This window comes from Kwoniella botswanensis, chromosome 1 (genome assembly GCF_036426115.1).
Source record: "Kwoniella botswanensis chromosome 1, complete sequence".
In the NCBI taxonomy this organism is placed as follows: domain Eukaryota; kingdom Fungi; phylum Basidiomycota; class Tremellomycetes; order Tremellales; family Cryptococcaceae; genus Kwoniella; species Kwoniella botswanensis.
Window position 1 is genome coordinate 10,720,776 of NC_088599.1, and position 17,277 is coordinate 10,738,052.

The 17,277-nt window shown below is 45.4% G+C and overlaps 5 protein-coding genes across 5 annotated transcripts; 3 read left to right on the forward strand and 2 right to left on the reverse strand.

The window, feature by feature from the left end:
- Positions 1–306: 306 nt before the first annotated feature.
- On the forward strand, positions 307–1,750 carry L199_004043 (uncharacterized protein; the record flags this gene model as incomplete). The annotated part of the gene is made up of 8 exons (XM_064889771.1): positions 307–351; positions 445–567; positions 647–786; positions 860–1,105; positions 1,172–1,353; positions 1,419–1,541; positions 1,609–1,661; positions 1,727–1,750. 8 exons carry the CDS (start codon positions 307–309, stop codon positions 1,748–1,750), a joined length of 936 nt encoding a protein of 311 aa, XP_064745843.1.
- Positions 1,751–5,342: 3,592 nt separating this feature from the next.
- Positions 5,343–5,948, reverse strand: L199_004044 (uncharacterized protein; the record flags this gene model as incomplete). The annotated part of the gene is made up of 3 exons (XM_064889772.1): positions 5,343–5,384; positions 5,448–5,569; positions 5,642–5,948. The coding sequence occupies 3 exons, from the start codon at positions 5,946–5,948 to the stop codon at positions 5,343–5,345; spliced, it is 471 nt and encodes a 156-aa protein (XP_064745844.1).
- Positions 5,949–6,843: 895 nt separating this feature from the next.
- Positions 6,844–7,866, forward strand: L199_004045 (uncharacterized protein; the record flags this gene model as incomplete). The annotated part of the gene is made up of 3 exons (XM_064889773.1): positions 6,844–6,973; positions 7,101–7,474; positions 7,585–7,866. 3 exons carry the CDS (start codon positions 6,844–6,846, stop codon positions 7,864–7,866), a joined length of 786 nt encoding a protein of 261 aa, XP_064745845.1.
- Positions 7,867–13,970: 6,104 nt separating this feature from the next.
- On the forward strand, positions 13,971–15,070 carry L199_004046 (uncharacterized protein; the record flags this gene model as incomplete). The annotated part of the gene is made up of 3 exons (XM_064889774.1): positions 13,971–14,171; positions 14,346–14,684; positions 14,828–15,070. The coding sequence occupies 3 exons, from the start codon at positions 13,971–13,973 to the stop codon at positions 15,068–15,070; spliced, it is 783 nt and encodes a 260-aa protein (XP_064745846.1).
- A 480-nt stretch (positions 15,071–15,550) lies between these two features.
- Positions 15,551–16,957, reverse strand: L199_004047 (uncharacterized protein; the record flags this gene model as incomplete). Its single annotated transcript, XM_064889775.1, has 8 exons — positions 15,551–15,670; positions 15,735–15,864; positions 15,934–16,088; positions 16,154–16,197; positions 16,258–16,336; positions 16,410–16,526; positions 16,593–16,703; positions 16,778–16,957. 8 exons carry the CDS (start codon positions 16,955–16,957, stop codon positions 15,551–15,553), a joined length of 936 nt encoding a protein of 311 aa, XP_064745847.1.
- Positions 16,958–17,277: the final 320 nt, after the last annotated feature.

Consider the following 17,277-nt stretch of genomic DNA (forward strand, 5'->3'; position numbering starts at 1 on the left):
ATATCGGAGAATTGTTTACAGTGTTAGTGTGGTTACTCCACCTTGACGTCACTCGATTTCAACTGTAAAACATTCCTTTGAGCAGGATATTTCAAACGTCACTCACTCACCCTCGCTCGCCAGCAATTCCAGCAGAATCGAACTACTACTAAACTACCGCATACAATGTCAATCCCTCTATCACTCCCTCTTTCATCTTTTCATCCATTACTCAAACAGAGTATACTGAAGAGTACACCTATCTTAGTCAGAAAACCAATATTACCTACAACTATCAAACGAAATTTGAGAACAACATCGATCAAAATGGGTCAAGAAGATGAAAAGCCAAAGGTCATAACAGCCTACAAGGTGAGTGAACCCTTCAGTCCTCCTATCTCAAGTCTTATTGATCAGTATGTCTTTGGGGCTGACGATATTATAAACTGTGCATGGTGAGATTAGGAAATGACAGAAATCAAAAAACAAGAGCAAAACTTACCTGGTAAAGATACCGCTATGGACCCTTTAGCAGAATTCACCAAGTTGGAATGGTGGAATGATGATGGTGAACCATACTTGCAAGAGGTAAGTTTAACCAGTATATCAATTGAAACTTTCTAGGCCTGCATCGTGATCATGTTTAACGATAATGTTTTGTATGCAGTACCGAGGGAACGGAAAACTCAAGGGGAAGAAGGCAATTATCACCGGAGGAGATTCAGGTATAGGACGAGCGGCTGCTCAACAATTCGCCAGGGAGGGTGCGGACGTTACTATTGTATACTTACCACAAGAGGAGGAAGAGTGAGTACAGAACCCAAAACCTTCTCTTGTTGCTCGACATATCTAACCCGACATATTTCGCTTTGTGTCGCAGCGCACAACGAACCAAGAAGGCGATTGAGCAAGACGGCCAAAAATGTCTTACACTCGCACTTGATTTGATGGATGAAGCCAACGCTAAGAAGATCGTCGAGGAACACATCAAGGAATATGGTAAACTTGATATATTGGTTAACAACGCTAGTAAACAGATCATGGTGAAGGATTTGGCCGATATCGAGCTCGAGAACGTCGAGAGTACATTCCGATCCAATATTCTAGGAATGTTTGCTCTTACCAAGTAAATCCAATGATACTCTTAACAAGTTTTCACATATCACATACTTACATGCCCTGATCACCTCAGATTCGCTCTCCCTCACCTCAAACGAGGCGCATCAATCATCAATTCATCCTCGGTCACCGCCTTCAAGGGATCTCCCTCCATGATGGACTACTCATCTACCAAAGGTGCTATAGTCACTTTCACCAGATCCTTGGCTATGCAATTGGCTCCTAAGGGAATCAGAGTCAATGCCGTCTGTCCCGGTAAGTCAGACTCCCAGAAGAAATATCAGATCCTTCAGACTGACCTGAGCTACTTTGGTCCGCAGGTCCGGTTTATACACCACTTCAACCTGCTTCTAGACCAGCTGAACAAATGGAAGAATGGCAACTTGGTACCTTACCCCTCCATGGTAGGGCTTCTCAACCCGCGGAGATGGGACCTGCGTATGGTAAGCTATACATCTCTCTGATGCTCAAGGAAAGAACGGTCAGCTAAACGATCTTGATACCCTCTAGTGTTCCTCGCTTCTCCCGAATCCAATGCTATGACTGGTCAAATGATGCACCTTGTAAGTGCTTTCTCCTATCCATCATAGCTCGAAGCTTCATTCTGACATTGTAATACCTCTTACAGAACAATGGTCAATGGATCGGATAAATCATTATCTGTCAGAGGTACCTTCGATTTTATTGAAGAGAGGACGGAGATGTGAAAATCATGATGTAGCATATAATTTAGTATGAAATCGGTATGATATGATATGACCTGATCGCGACAGTACATGGCACCTTCTCGACTTTCTGTTGTATCACTTTGGTCTCTGTCGTAATGACGCCGTGGGATATCACAAGGAAAGTAGAAACACTTCTTTCTGATGGAGCACGTTCGAGTGATCTGGAACTCGCTTCAGATGCAGTTAACCTTTATGAACTCTTCTCAAGTCGTGTTCGAGACTACAATAACTTCGGTCAAAGGATGTCAAAGGAAAATCATTGCTGCACATGAGGGCTAATGACATAGCCACTCGAGATAATGAGAGTACAAATAAAGCATCAGACAACGTCGGTATGCGTTTCTTCTTTCATTCCATTCCAACCTAGTTTACACAAATCCTAATCAGTGTTTTCCGTGCATCACTCAGATCCGAATTCCTACAGAAAACCCATCGCCTGACATGTCTGATCAATCCCGATATATCGCTACGAACGAAGTCACAAGTACCGCCAGTGATGTCAAAGCAGAAGAAGCAAGAGTCAAGAGATCCAGATTCGAGTTCGACTTTGAACGGAACCAACAATTATCGGATAAGATCACATTCGTAGAATCTGTCGATACGACTGACAAAGGAGGGATCGTATGCAATGTCACGGTCGATGGTATCCCCTGTTTAGCATTGGTAGATCATCAGGACAGGACAGATACTGGAATTGGTCTTACTAGTATCTTTTACTGTCCTGAGGAGTGTTGCTCAAAGTTCGCAGATGACAAGTAAGTTTTCTCTCTTTTCCGCAAATGCAGTGTATTCGTCTACGGGTATTTTCTAGGTACCTAAAAGCGCATAGCTGATGTTGACTATCGAATGTCGTACTGTACCATACCTAGATCCAAGACTTGTTGGACATATACTACCGATCTGAAAGGCTATCATAGCCTGGCACGATATTCTCAAGCGGAAGGATGTTCTTATCGACCCTCTATAACAGATTGCTAAGTCTTTGACTTGTCGTCGTTCTTACGTTGCGAGATCATATCGAATGATCGTCCCTTTGTTCCCTAATATGCATCATCTGTAGGGTATATAACAAGAATATATATGCCAATAAGCGCTTAGCTTTCGTGACAAAATCACCAGGAAGCGATCTGATGCCTGTTATACATTCAGCGTTTTCTAACAGTATCTGATAAGGTGTATGCGTCCTAAAATGCCCAAGGAACATAGCTTATGAAAGAAAGGTTGAAAGGATGTTGACGTGGCTGAGGAAGCTAAACATGTTTGACATCAATCTCAAAAGAGTGATTATTACGGATGAACGTGTATCGGAAGATGACGCAAAGATTCATTGACGACATGTTTATCACTCCTTTCTATTCCAGCAAGCGACAGTGTCTCGAGTAACAGATAATACTTCACAGAACAAAAGAGAAAGAAGGACATGACCACATCGTTGGTTGTAGTCAAAGGGTCATTCGGTGACCTTTCAGGCAATGCCGATTTCGACGAGGTATAAATAGATCACTCACTACATTCTCAAGATTCTATCTATAAGTGAAAGTGCTCACTCGTATCACCTTCTTGATTCTTCCCTTCCCCCAATTGACTTCAAAGCTAGTCTTCACGTAACCTTTCTATCAATACTCCATGTCTACCCCAGCCGAGAATACGAACATGGAACTGACCAGAGGCACGCAGAGACTTGACGTGCTCTCAGACGATGGTGATACCCTTGGCGATATCAGTATTCATTGGCAATCGTTCAGTGGCGGGTCCGGCAGTCCATTCAAGTTTGAGGGATACTCAGTCGGTGGTGAAGCCGACCAACCTACTGTGCAGGTGGCAATCTCTTGTCGCGACAATTGTTGTTCCTCACTCCCACCACAGTAAGTTGAAACGATACTGTGGTTAACCCTCTTTCCAAAAAATGAAGTTGCGGCATTCGGGGCTAACCTGCTTCAACGATTTAGCCAAAGGTCAGGGTGGGTTTTCACCCATGATGGTGAATCGAGCGGTGTGACTGGGTCAAGAACCCAACAGGGAACAGGATGTGATAATGACATCGTTACTTGAACGATAATCTGCAGAGGACCATGTCCGATTTGCTCACGGGTGACTTTCTTCAGCGTATCGTTTTGGTTATTTATTTTCCTGTTTTAAGCCTGTAGTGCGTGGCATAGGGAAAAACTCGATGTGAGATGTATGATGCGACTCCCTTCTTTTGTATGTAGACAAGCCTTGACCGGAAATGTACATTACAAGCACAAGGTCTGCACCTCAGAAGGACTGCCACGAGTGGCATCCAAAGCCATGATAGTGCGATATGACTGGATTTTGATTTGTGGCCGCCTAAGCTATTGTAACAAATCCCACTTCTTTTCAACGAGCGAACCACCGAATTCTGGTTGAGGCGCCATTTTCCTTTCATGCTTCGCCGGAGTCGTCCGTGGCTTTACAGAATGTGCGATCTCCAGATGACTCACATGCTAAGAAGGAGAGTATATGTCTTTCTCAAAGGAGAGCATGTAAGAGGTGTGTTCGGTCGCATCAGGAGCGATATGGTTTTAAAGATATAAATTAGGATACACCAAAGATGTACATGAGTAAGCGCACAATTCGCCCGACTCACCACTTGTGGTGTCGTTGTTTCATCACTCTGTTTTCTAGATATACGGTACAGCTTTTAGCACCTCTCCACTTCCATATGGTCCTGATCTACGGCGGTAGCTGTCTCGATAGACCATGTCAATCGACTGTCTTCCTTCGTCCACATGGGACGATGACCAAACCTTCCATACTAATCTCTCTGAGCACTCTCCTGGTCGGTGGCACGTAGGCGCAGATCGAGTGGCTGATTTGCCTAAACCCGCTAGCTTCGATCCCACCAAGCCAAACCATCAAGCCATGAAAACGCGACTAGCCGCACTTTGGGGAGGTGATACCGAAGCTGCACTACAGTCGATGGCCGCCACGTTGTCCGAGGAAGGTGAGGTTTCTGGGACACTCTACCTAGACCCAGAAGAGGGATGCGGGCTCAGAGGCAGATATGTCGGTAGAATGGTAGACCATCCGGAAGTTGGGTTAACCTTCTCATCAATTGGGTTTTGCTCTTGCGGGCCTTGTCGTTCAATGACATCAGTGGAGTAAGTGGCAACGCTTTCTTCGATGAAAGTATGTCGGTCTTGAAGCTGATGTCAAATTTCCCACTAACTCAGTAAGATGTCCCATCAAGGCTTCCAAGTGGTAGAATCGAAAGATGAGACAGACAGAACCAAAGGAATGATTTATTATGGTACATTGCACATAGGGTCACATGAGTGCGATCTAGTTCACAAAGCTCATTTGAGGGAGGAAGAATGACTTAAGAAATCGTTCTCAATAGGGCAGTTCTGATCCCACCAATATCATGCACGGGAATATACCAAAGGATTGGTGAAAGAAAGTCTAGTTACTGCTACCATTTTGCCCTGATGATGTCACTCTCCATCCGAGAAACTGTACTGGTAAAGTTTATTTCTATCGCGATGCGAAAATCACCTAGAAATCCATCCCGACCCCGAAAGAAACCTCGCATTGACACTGCGTGCGTACTGTCAGCATATCTGACCGGGTGAGAATTTGAGAACATAAGAGCGGACTCACATTGGAACAGCACTCTGAGCATCTATCTTTACACCTTTCCCATTTTAATCTACACCATCCTTGCTTTTTCTCCTTAGTCTTTGTACCGAAAAGATCTTGTGACGAGATTGGCTGCTTCGGATCTGGTTAGAGTCTCAGCATCAGCATTGTTCTCTGATTATCTCTCATAGATCATGAGGTCGTGGAACGCTCACCCATGGGTAGTATAGGCGTGGGCTGTGAGCTGATGAGAGGCGGAGACGGTGTATGAGAAGTACGACTTGATCTGGAGGATCGCTGGCTTGATGGTCTCTGTGGACTGACCTGTGTGCTCGATACAGGCACAGGTACAGGCTCACGAGTAAAAGCTCCAGGTATGGGAGGGGTGATCGACCGACTTGAGGATTTCGAGGAGGGTGACGGATCAGCTTGATTGTTCGGCGTCGTATTCGAAACAAGTGGACATGGATTGGATATCGGTGCCAGTGGGATAAGGGAAGGAGCTGGAGCTGGTAGAGACATGGTCATGAGAGTCGAATGACGCTCGAACCTTTACTCGGATAGCAAGAAGGGATAGAGGCTCGAAAGAGAATGAAGTTTGATTGCAATTCGTTCTGGAAGGGGAGCTGTGCATGCAATGTGTATGGATATGTGTGTGCGTGTTGACTGACATACGGTGTTATCCCCACGTGAAACGATGATAAGGTACCATCACACAACCTGTCAATCCATGGTGGATCTGGTCGCTATACACCATCATCACGATGGTCCCCATGTAGAGTATAGATTCACATCAGAGTCTGTTACATCACTCCCTGTAGGCAGAGGCACGGAGTCGACATATTTAGGCATCCTCATTGCATGAACTGTATGTCGCCAGAATTCATGGTCATTATATACGTTTCTTGTCCCGAACCAGTATCAGTACCCTCCCGGGTTAAGAGAGCGCTCTGGGGTCGGGATGACTCTTCGTGGCCAACTGTATCTAAAGGATATTCTAACGCATCATTTGTTTTTGGCTTTTTCGTACTCACTCTGCCTTTGACCTCGGAGAGTCGTTGCCCAGGATCCGAATAAAGTGTTCATCGCGGAAAGAATGCCTAGTCAGAGCATGTGCAGGAGATCAGACGACATGACCAGGAATATGCACAACTAGTAAAACATGCTATACCCAATCCACTACTACAGTACTCTCATGCTGCCACTCTAGTACCAGGACATAAGGAATCTGCGCCACCAAGCTATGCATGACTTGTCGTTATGTCGGGTTAATGTTATTCCGGCTGCGGGCCGATACTCGAGTATTTATCACGCACTCTTCGTTGTTGTTATCGCAGGCCATGTCGAGTTTCCATACCATCCTTCCGATCCCTGATCTCCCCTAGTCGACTACCCACAGCAAGAACCATCAGGAAGCATGCCAAATCTTGACTTCAGCATTCAATCTTGGGGCAACCCATCATCCCCCAAAAGAGCTCTGTTGTTACATGGATTGATGGGAACCGGAGCAGTATGGTTCAAGGTAGCTGAGATTTTGGTCGCTCAAGGTAAGCTACTGATATTCTATCTCCGAAACGAGGCTGACAGCTTGCAGGCTATGTAAGTTACATCCAATTCCCAGGCTAGCATCTGGACTAACAAAAGGATAGCGAGTCGATGCACCGGATCTTCTAGGTCATGGCTGGGCACCTCACAGCCGACCTTACAATGTCCAATCAATCACTCAGCACCTTGCCGATCATCTCAGGAATCAAGATGTCCCGTACGAGGTCATTGGCGGGGTATCCTTCGGCTCTTCATTCGCATCCTCTCTGTACTCGTCGCTCCCGGAAAATCAAAAACCCAAAAGACTAGTATTAGCTGAACCAATATTGGATTACCCACCATTCACCAAAGAGGCCTTAGACGGGATGGTCAATTTCACCAAGGATATACCCTCGGAAGAGAGTATACTCAAAGCCAACCCAGCGTGGATCAGAGCCGAGGCTGTTTTGAGGCGATTGAGTTTGAGTCTGATAGATCCGGAAGTTATCGTACAATTGAGCGATGTGAGTATTCTTTTCCTTGGTCATTAACGTCTTTTGTGATTGTAGTCCTATCTGATTTACGCATGTCATGATGTTTGTGAGCCTTGCTGGAGCTAACTTCGTGTTTATAGGCCATGGTCAAGGGCGAATTCAGTCACTCTAACCTCCTTCCTTCCCAATCTGCGTCCAGTTCTACTGAAATTATAATCCTTGGTGCAGACCCGTCTGTGAAAACCGTCTATCCACCTGAAAATTCTGAGAGACTAGAGAAGGAATATCCTTATGTCAAATTCGGATGGGTTAAAGGTGCAACACACGACATGCACAAGAGTGATGCCGGAGTTTTGGCGAAGGTTATTGTGGATGGTTTTGTAGGGGCGGAGAAGGCTGGGGTCGCAGTGCTTAGAGAGTAAGTAGATCACCAGTCTGAGAAGTACAGAGATGAATCTTGATGAGACGGGAGTGTTCTCTACACCGGCTAAACGGGCCGATTATACAACAGTCTTGCAATTGGTCTCGACGTAGACTATCATGACGAGCGTTGGAAGATATCCGCTGACGCAGCATTGACGTGTTATGCCGAAAGGAGGCCATATACCCTTTGATCAGTATTCTGTTCTGTACGTCACGCAAGGAGAGGCCCCTCATACATACAAGGTGATGACTCCATAAGGCCTATGATCTTTGCAAAGGGGCATATCCGCTCATACCGCTGCCAAGATTATAGGTAGAAGGAAGGATGTCCCTCCTTTATCTGAACCTGGAATTCCATACGTGAAAAACGCAACCATCCGTTGATCCCAAAAAGTCAACATAGGATTGTGTCATGCCATCAAAATTCTTATTTTCTCGAGGAAGTGAGCAATGAGGGCTCTAAAATACTCTGCCCTGACAATCGACCTTTGGAATCTATCAATCTACCTACTGACCAAACAGGATTCCCAGCCTTGACTGTTTGTTGATCTTCTGTAACGACACTGTATTGTCATAATGTCCGAAATTCCTGAACCCGAATGTGAATGCCTCCAAGATGCTTGCAACACCCTCTACGGCATATTGAGAGGTGCCAGCCTCCTCGAAGCTCAACAGAAGGTCGAATGGATCAACAAGCTGTGTGCCGAAAGGGGGGTAGACGTCAAAGTGGGTGAAGAAGGTACTGCTACCATCAAGTCGGGTGATTGCACCATTGTCAATCGACGGAACTCCAATTGGAGAGCCACAGGTAAAAGTACTGGAACCGGTTATTGTAAATGCCACGGTTGCTATTATATAATCAATACAACGAGTGAGTGGCCAGGCCCCAAAATCCATCAAAGGCTCTACTGGCTGCCTTTTAATTTCAGGAATAAGAGGCATGTCAAGGGACATTCGATTGGCGTACTGGCGAAACATCTTTCATTACCCACATAGGCACCTCTTGTGTGGCTCAACGTCCACCGGAGCCCAAAGCAAGGCGTAGGTGGATAGATGATGCTGGCGTACCTGCAATGCTTTCTGCTTGTTGCTTTTGATCATCTGATTGCATTGCTCAGCTCACAATATAGTCGAGTTAGCGGAGGCATAGTCAATGCATTCTTTCAAGTACGAACGTCACTCTTTTTGGATACTCAGGCCGATCCTCGCGGCTGAGGACCGGTGTCTCACAGCTGGAAGAATCCACACGGAAACACTGATATCAGGGCAGCGTGTAGGCATAGTCCAACCAGCGTATAAACGAGTTATGCGGCATCGATGATGTTGCCGCATGGTGTGAAGAATGGTGGTTCAGAGAATTCGAAGCAAGCTCCTAGCGAGGTGTGTACGAGGTTCACTCATGGAAGCAGCAGGACGAATGTCTTCGCTTGAAGACATCTAAGGTCTGGGCAAGAACTCAGAGATAAAGGAGCTCTCACACGCTCAACGTCACTGACGAGGTTCAAAGGGCATCTTGCCAAAGGAGTGATTCTGGTTATACATGTTAGAACATCGATGATTGCGAAAGTATGAATACTTCGATCAAGGGGTGCCACAGATCATACATGTCCCAATCAGGAAGTGGGAAGCAGACTTCCTCCAAGCCCTTCCGAAGCACAGTCACGACCCTTTGTTCTTGGATAGAAGCAACAGAATGTTGGGTATAGGTTAGATCTTTTCGTCAGTCATAGGGGGGTCCGAACCGTTGCGGGTGAATTCATGTCCTCGACTTGTGGTCCGTCTTCTATCCAAAGCTGATGATTTAGATAAATTGACACTTGGGTACTTGTCCTGATTCTGTTATACGTAAGCACGCTGAGTATAATCTACATTTCGGAATGCTTTTTTCTGCTGGATGCATTTTGGGCCGGCCTCAGATTTCCATTGTCACTTCGGCTAGCTTCTCGGGGAGACCATTGCTTCACCTGTTACACTTGAGCAGTATTGCGAAACGAAATGTACAGTAATTCCGAGATGTCGGGTTGCAAATCGAACGTCATGGACGAAAGGATGTCATTACGACAGCACAGAGAAACGCTCGCCGGTCTAGAAACGTATTCTCAACAGGAATCTTATGCATCATATAAAGGGTGGTCAACTGATAGTATTCAGCAGCCTCTCGTTATATCGCATTTCTTTCCCAGATCATTCGTGATTTTAATTCTCATCCCGTGACCGGAGACAGGAAAGATAACAGTAAGCTCGCTTCGACCGATGCTTGGACACTCAAGGCTGATATGTTTCGGTAGACTCATTATCAGCAATATGCCCAACGACGAACAAGCATCCCACCAGGACTCCAAGCAAGCCTCATCGAGTTCCGGCTCTCCCCTCAACTCTCATACAGCCAGTTCCGCTGATTATGAGAACCATCCGATCTCACAGGAGATCAAAGATTTCTTGAAGACAATGAACTTCGGTTCGAGCAAGAGGGCCTGCGGAAGCAACAAGAAAGAGTGACAGCGAGAATCACACAGGATAAGCCAATCATAACATGTGGGCGATGAAAGTCTGAACGAACGCGGTGTGGGCATTGCAGATGCTAGCAAGAATAGATGGATAAGGACTTCAGAGGTGAAGAATGAATGAAATAACATGATATCTATGGTCGATGGTATATCTCAGAGCATAACTTCGGCGCGACATATACATGCTGCCTAGTCATCCCCAGTAGTTCCAGAGCAGCATGCTTTGTCATGCTGCCACTTATTCCTCATCCATAAAGGCGGGGTGCATAATGAGAGTAAGGTCACGGGCTTTCTGCGATCGGCATGCGCCCCCACCCGAAGTACATCACCCCGGGATAAGTTTGATTCATGAGTTGGGCTTGTTGATGCAGCTGTTGGGCAAATTCTGGAGGACACTGTAGGAGTAGATTGACACCATCCGGATTGAGTAGATCGGATGGCAGCGAGTTGAGGACTTCAGATCGAACTTCTTGAAGAACCCAGTCCGGGAATACCAGGGTTGAAATGGTGGGGAGAGGGTCAAAGGGATTCCGTGATTGCTATGCAATGGAAGTGCAATGAGCTACCCCAGGTTGAGGCCCATGGTCTTCGTTCAACTTACTGGTCGAGTAGTGAAGTTGACTATCTGAGATAAGAACACACCTGCGAGATAGACTTGATCTGGCTGAAGTGACGAGACGTAGGGATTGAAGGTGTACCCTAAAGGGAGTGGACTAAAAGGCATTTCACCATAGTCATAGTGACACAATGGTCGATCAGACTGCGGCGGCGAGGAACGAGTGGGGACAAGCTTTCGGGAACCAAAACACATGACAGAGCAAAGAAAGCGTACGAATCCGAACGCATCGCATGGCTGAGTATGGGATGAAGAAGAATTAGCGGTGTTGCATCCATTCTCATGTACGGTCTCATGGTGAAGAGATTTGTCTGTTGAGGATGATCATCATTTTGTGTATGTGTTGACAGAAGAAGCAGACACAGCATCAACACGACCTTGAGGCGACCTCCCAAATTCGTAGCTATAACGGCCCGAAACAGTTTCATGTATGTATTCGTGAATTCCATCACATTGTTCCTCACGGTGGAACAAGTGGAATCAGCTAGCTCTACGCTACTAACATGCCAATGATTCTACAGCACGCTGCAGCCAATATATATATATATGTTCTTATACGTTTTTCCTTTTCGCAGGCTATTCTACAAGTGGCAAATTGTGGGGACAAGCGCCACTTTCACCATCTGTGTTAATACGTTTCTATTGCACTTCTTCTTAAGCTGTAGACTTGGTAAAATTGACCTGTTCTTTACGTCACGCGGTTCTTAAGTTATCCTTTCTATATAAGAAGAACATCTAGACCTTTCTGCATTAGCTCCACAGTATCAAGGGGTTTTTCGCCTCTCCAATCGCCCGTGTGAGACCATTTGGCCCCGAGGATCGCGCAAGAAGATTGATCACAAAGTGGATTAGAAGGACAGAGGCTTGCTGTTATTCATAGAAGTGTATCCATACTCCATAGGTCTGCTCACTTCTCACAAAGGAGGATATTCCTAGAACCCATTATGATGCCAGGAATACCTGCATCTTCCGTTCTGCATCTGGCAAGCTATAAATACCAGAACACCCTTTCGAAGGGAATTAGTTGGATTTTGTTCCTCTTAGATCTTCATTTTGCCATCAAGACATCCATCCCGCAGAGGACAAGCCTGAATTTCAAAAGGCATCCAAGCCAGATACTGAGAGAACAGCTATGGCCACTGTAAATACCTCCCCCCTTCAATCGACCACGAGGTACAAGGATCATAGTTACGTCGAGGGATATTTTTCCGACAGATCGATAGGATGCGCGCATGAAAGCTGCCTAAGAGATTCAGACAAGTGACTTTACGATCTTGCTGTCCATCCTTCCACCAGTATATAATCCGTCTACGACTGCCATGGCCATCATCATGGTGGTCCCTGCGAAAAACTCCATGGGCCGGTACTTTAGTCTTCGAATCGTCCGAGACGGCCGGACCCAAGATGATTATATTTACAAATCCTGTGAGCTGAATGAGATGAGTGACCCAACTACGGAGGCAGTGACAGGAGGACTACAATTTGGAGATGACGGCACCGTGGGTGCAAAGATCCGATTCGTCTCGAGTATGTCTGTGCACCGCATCACTGGTGCAAACAGAGATGAAGTTGGGATCTATTGGCAAAAGAAGTGAATTAGCTTGCCTAGCCATGTGAATGGCTGGGCCCAAAACCATGGATTGTATGCATTCTGATTATTGTGTGCAGTCGCTTCATCATTCACTCAAAAGGCAATGTTCTAATCCATCATGTCTTAGCCCGCCTACTGAGTGCACGCTTCCAGGATCATATTCGCTTGATATACATGGGACCGTGCCTTCCAAGGTCAGCAGGTCAGGAGACTGTCATCCTGAAGCTCAAGTGTGATTCACATGGCTGCCCAAAATCACTCAGGGTAGTATGAAGAAAAGCAGACGTCATATTTTGTACATCCTTTATATCCCGTGAGAAGTTGGTATATGACAATGACAGCACAAGGCTACTGCAATTCCCTTTCAAGCTTAGAAGAACCATCAGTCAGCTCTGTTACATTGAAGGAGCCTCCCCCGCCACACACGACCACCCAATATAATGGTGGGACTGGCCTCACTCTGTTCACAATGGTACGTTATTGCTCCAATTTTGGCTGTTTAAGCACTCACTACAGTATAGTCAACAATCATGCCCCAAGATACCGAACAGTCAAAACAGTCACCAGAGAGTGGCACATCGGATGGATTCAAGCACCACTTGGCACTTCATACTTACCCTGACGGATCTTCAGGCTGCGGTCATGATGATTGTGCAACTGACCCCTTGAGGTAAGCCTTCTTCCGGCCAGATCGTTGTCACAGGTCTGGCCTGATTGGCTGACCTACTCGGTATCATAGCTGCCGATGCATTGTCGACACCCAAACGGGAAAGTATATCTGGGTCTTGGCTTCCGACTTGAAGGAGAGGTTGTCAGCGGTAGCAGGCACCAGTGGCACAGAGACGGATGATAACTAGCTCAAAGGATGGGAGTGCGATCAAATGAACTGTACCTCACCGCGATTATGGCCGATGAAGGCCTACGAAGCATCCTCGCAGTTTTTACTGTGCACTCGTTTTAGTTGAAGATGCATATACCGTTTGGCAGATCCTAGTGTAAATTGGCTTTGGCCTGGCCCCTTCTTGTCAATGCACGAATTGAGTTTCAGTACCAGATTATACATACATACAGTTTTTTCTAATCCAATACAGTATGTTGGAGACAACTTGTCGGCTATCAAGACCAAGACCCGCCTGAATCACGGCAGGTTCTATTCCTCCTCAGATCTGAAAAATCTCCTTTCTTCTTTCCAAGAAAGGTAGTTACAAGTGAGTCGACTCAAACTTTTTTTCGAATTATAGAATGCAAGTCCAAACATGCCTAGTCAGATATTCTCCTGTTACATATTATATATATACGTTTGTCAGGTGTCAGTCTGCGCTTTAAAATCGAACATCCGACATACTGAATTATCCCCCTTTTTCCACACAAGAAACACAAACACAAAACATGACTGACACCTCCGATCTCAGAAAGACCATAGACCTCTTACCCGGAGACCTATATGTCGAGATCCTAAAATCTTTCAGGAAATTCGGTGTTTTCGGATGTCAAATTGCCATCATACGAGAGATTGATGGTGAAGTCGAACCTTTGGGTGTGTCTTATCCTATGGGTACGCATGATGGCGAACGGGACGTAGTGGGAGCGGTGAGTTTCATCGAGATCGCAAAATGCCGTAGCTTTGCCATGTTCGCCACTTTTTGATACTTCGGTTCGGGTCATACCGTACTTATCTATTCTTTTTCGTCTCTGCCTCTTCCTTTTTCCGGTCTCATTCTGCACTCTACAGGACTCAGTGAGATGTACTGAAACCTGTGACAGGACATATTCCCACTTGGCCGATCGAGCCTGTTCATCACCCTAGTAGCACTACACAAAGCACTTGAATTGAAGGGATACGATGTGAACACACCCCTCAAAGAAGTCTTACCTGAATTGGATATAGAGGGTGAAGGTCTACACGAAGTGAAAAATTGCATTGACATCTTGAATTTCAAGAAGTGTTCATCCGATGAGATTGATGGACCCGCCGAGACAATCATCGAACAATTGACTTACAGGGATTACGCCACTTTCGTTCAAGAGGAGATCTTCAAGGCTTGTAACATGAAATGCTCGAAATTCAAGCATGGGGTGATATGGAGTAATGGAAGAGACTTAGTAAGTTAGCTAATCTCGTCTCATCTCCGTATCATTTTTTTGTAGGATGACTACATCCCGAGTGTCAGGCTGAGGTTCTTCATAGCTCAAATTCCATTGCAATTCACAATTTTGCCAGTTGTACGACCGTATCCTTAATGAAGATCACCGAGAGAGCCTCACAAATAGGCTTGGCCAAAGGTACTTACGATGGCGAAGAAGTGTATGAGATCGCATCAGAAGATGATCAGTATGGAAATCTGACTATGATAATGAAAGGGCACAAGACCAAATTTATCGTTCTTTACAGGAAGGTTGATGAGGAACGACATGGAGGAAAGGAAGATTTCTTGGCTTGTTTGAAACTGAGGTTGATCGAACATTTCTCCAAACTTGGCATCCTATAATAGGACATTCGAAGCAAGTAACTTTCTCAGGAGTGCAGACTGAGCCTGGTCACGTAGTAGGCTTCGTTCATGGGAATGAAGATAGCTGAGTAAGAGAAAATAACGAAATACAAGTATATGAAACAATTGAACTTCAAAAGAAAAGGCAGAAAAGATGGAACAACCATTGGCTGTAGGAGGGTTTCAGAAATAGATATTTGTTATCCGATGTATATAGTAGAACTTGATAATCGTGTTCGTGCTTATGTGCATTGCAGATGTGGATATAGTATGCAAATTCCAGAATTGTTCGCCCCAGACTTCCAGAAAAAAACGACCAGTTTCTTCTGGACTTGTCGACGTTCGATCAGCTTACAACGCCATCGCGTGTGAACTCGTTTTGTTTCGGTCGTTCGTCATTATATATCATTACTTCTCGTTCAATTGTGTACACAGTTCACTCTCGTCGTTATGTTATGGTATTCTCACGGGTCGACTTGATCAATAATCTTCCTCATCATCCTCGATCGCAATTGTATCATCACCTTCTTCTCGTTCATCCTCCCTCCTTTTCTCTCTTCGGGCGAATTCATCCGCGCGCTTTTGTAAAGCAGGGTTGGGCTACAAAAGTGACGAGATCATAAGCCTATGTATTCTTCAGGACTGACCCAATGTACAGACTTACCTTCAGATCGTTCTTATCTAACACAGCCGAACATCCCGTCACAGGACATTTCGCAGGTCTTCGCGATTTACGAGCACTATCGACTAGATCTCTAATGGCTGCTCCGGAATAGTTATGTCCACATTTATTACTAAGACAAATATTATCAACAATCAGCTATGTGTCAAACTGCACCGCGGAGAGAGGTACAGAGACTCACCTGGTAGTGGCATCTTCGAACAGGACCAAAGTGATAGGACATCTGTAATTCTGGGTAACACCACCAACATCGAAATCATCGTCATCTGATTCATCATCCGGTCCCTTCTCTAGCCACTGTGAGACCGGTGGACAGGCTGTCGTATGATTGACCTCCTACAAAATCTTTGGAAATCAGAATCAATTTGGCTTGGACGTAATAGTCTTTTCAGGAATCTCACCCATAGAGCAGAACGGAAGTCGGCATACTCCTTCGAATTTTTATCTGTGATCAAGTGTTCGTAAGTCAGTCCCTTGAACTGCTCGAGGTCAAATTCGTACTCACATTTCCCTCTTTTCGATTTACCCAGATACTCGGTCTCCCTCGGAATTGATAATTGTTCGTAAGAAGATTCGATATTCGACTATATCCCCGAAAGCGTCTGAATTAATGAAGATTACGACGATCGAGTAACAATAATCTGATAGTTCACTCACATATTCTTCACCTGCTCTAAGCTGATTGATGATATCCTCCAACACTCCGATCTTTATAGTAAGCAATTCTCGCTGGTCCAAGGCTTTGAAGAATGAATTTTCAGCTTCGTCTATTGACTGTAGATTTAGGACATCAGCTATGATTGTCATGCTTATCACATGTGACAAGAAGGGATAGCTTACAGGTTCATCCTGCTGTGAATCTTCCAGAGCAATAGCAGTCTCCTTGACGATCTCCAGACCTTCTTCTGTTCGGGATATGACCTCTTTCAGTTTGTCCATCGTCGTTCGTAACTACATAGAACACCAGAGGATCAGCTTACCAGCAACATCGAGCCTCAGTTAGCTGATTGGCACAATGCACCTACCAAGGGGATAGCCGAATGGGTACTCTTGGAGATGCTTCGATTCTCGAACGTCTCTTTTGTCCATCCTTCCTCTTCAATCATGCCATCCTCCCCATCCATCTCAGGCGATGTTCGAGGCGGGACAGACCTGCGAGATGGACCCGCTTCTGGAGCGTCTTCTGATGATATTCGAACTGGCATACTGTTGTTGAGAGTTGATATTCACGAAGTGATCATATGTCAATGTGAATAAGTGACAGTGCAACATTAGCAGATACCTCTCCGGACCTTGCTGCTTCGCTGATCAACTCAACCCAGCTTTATATTACGCGGGGTAATATCGATTTACATGACTTACATGTAATGATTGATTTGATCCCGTTGGCGTTGAAAAGTTGACGCGTCCCACACGCGACTATATGAGTGATTTTCCTATGTCAACTCGGTCTAACATTGACTAGGGTTGACTCATCCACTCTGATCGTTGCTCAATTCGTTTGTTCTTCCTCATCTCGCATTCT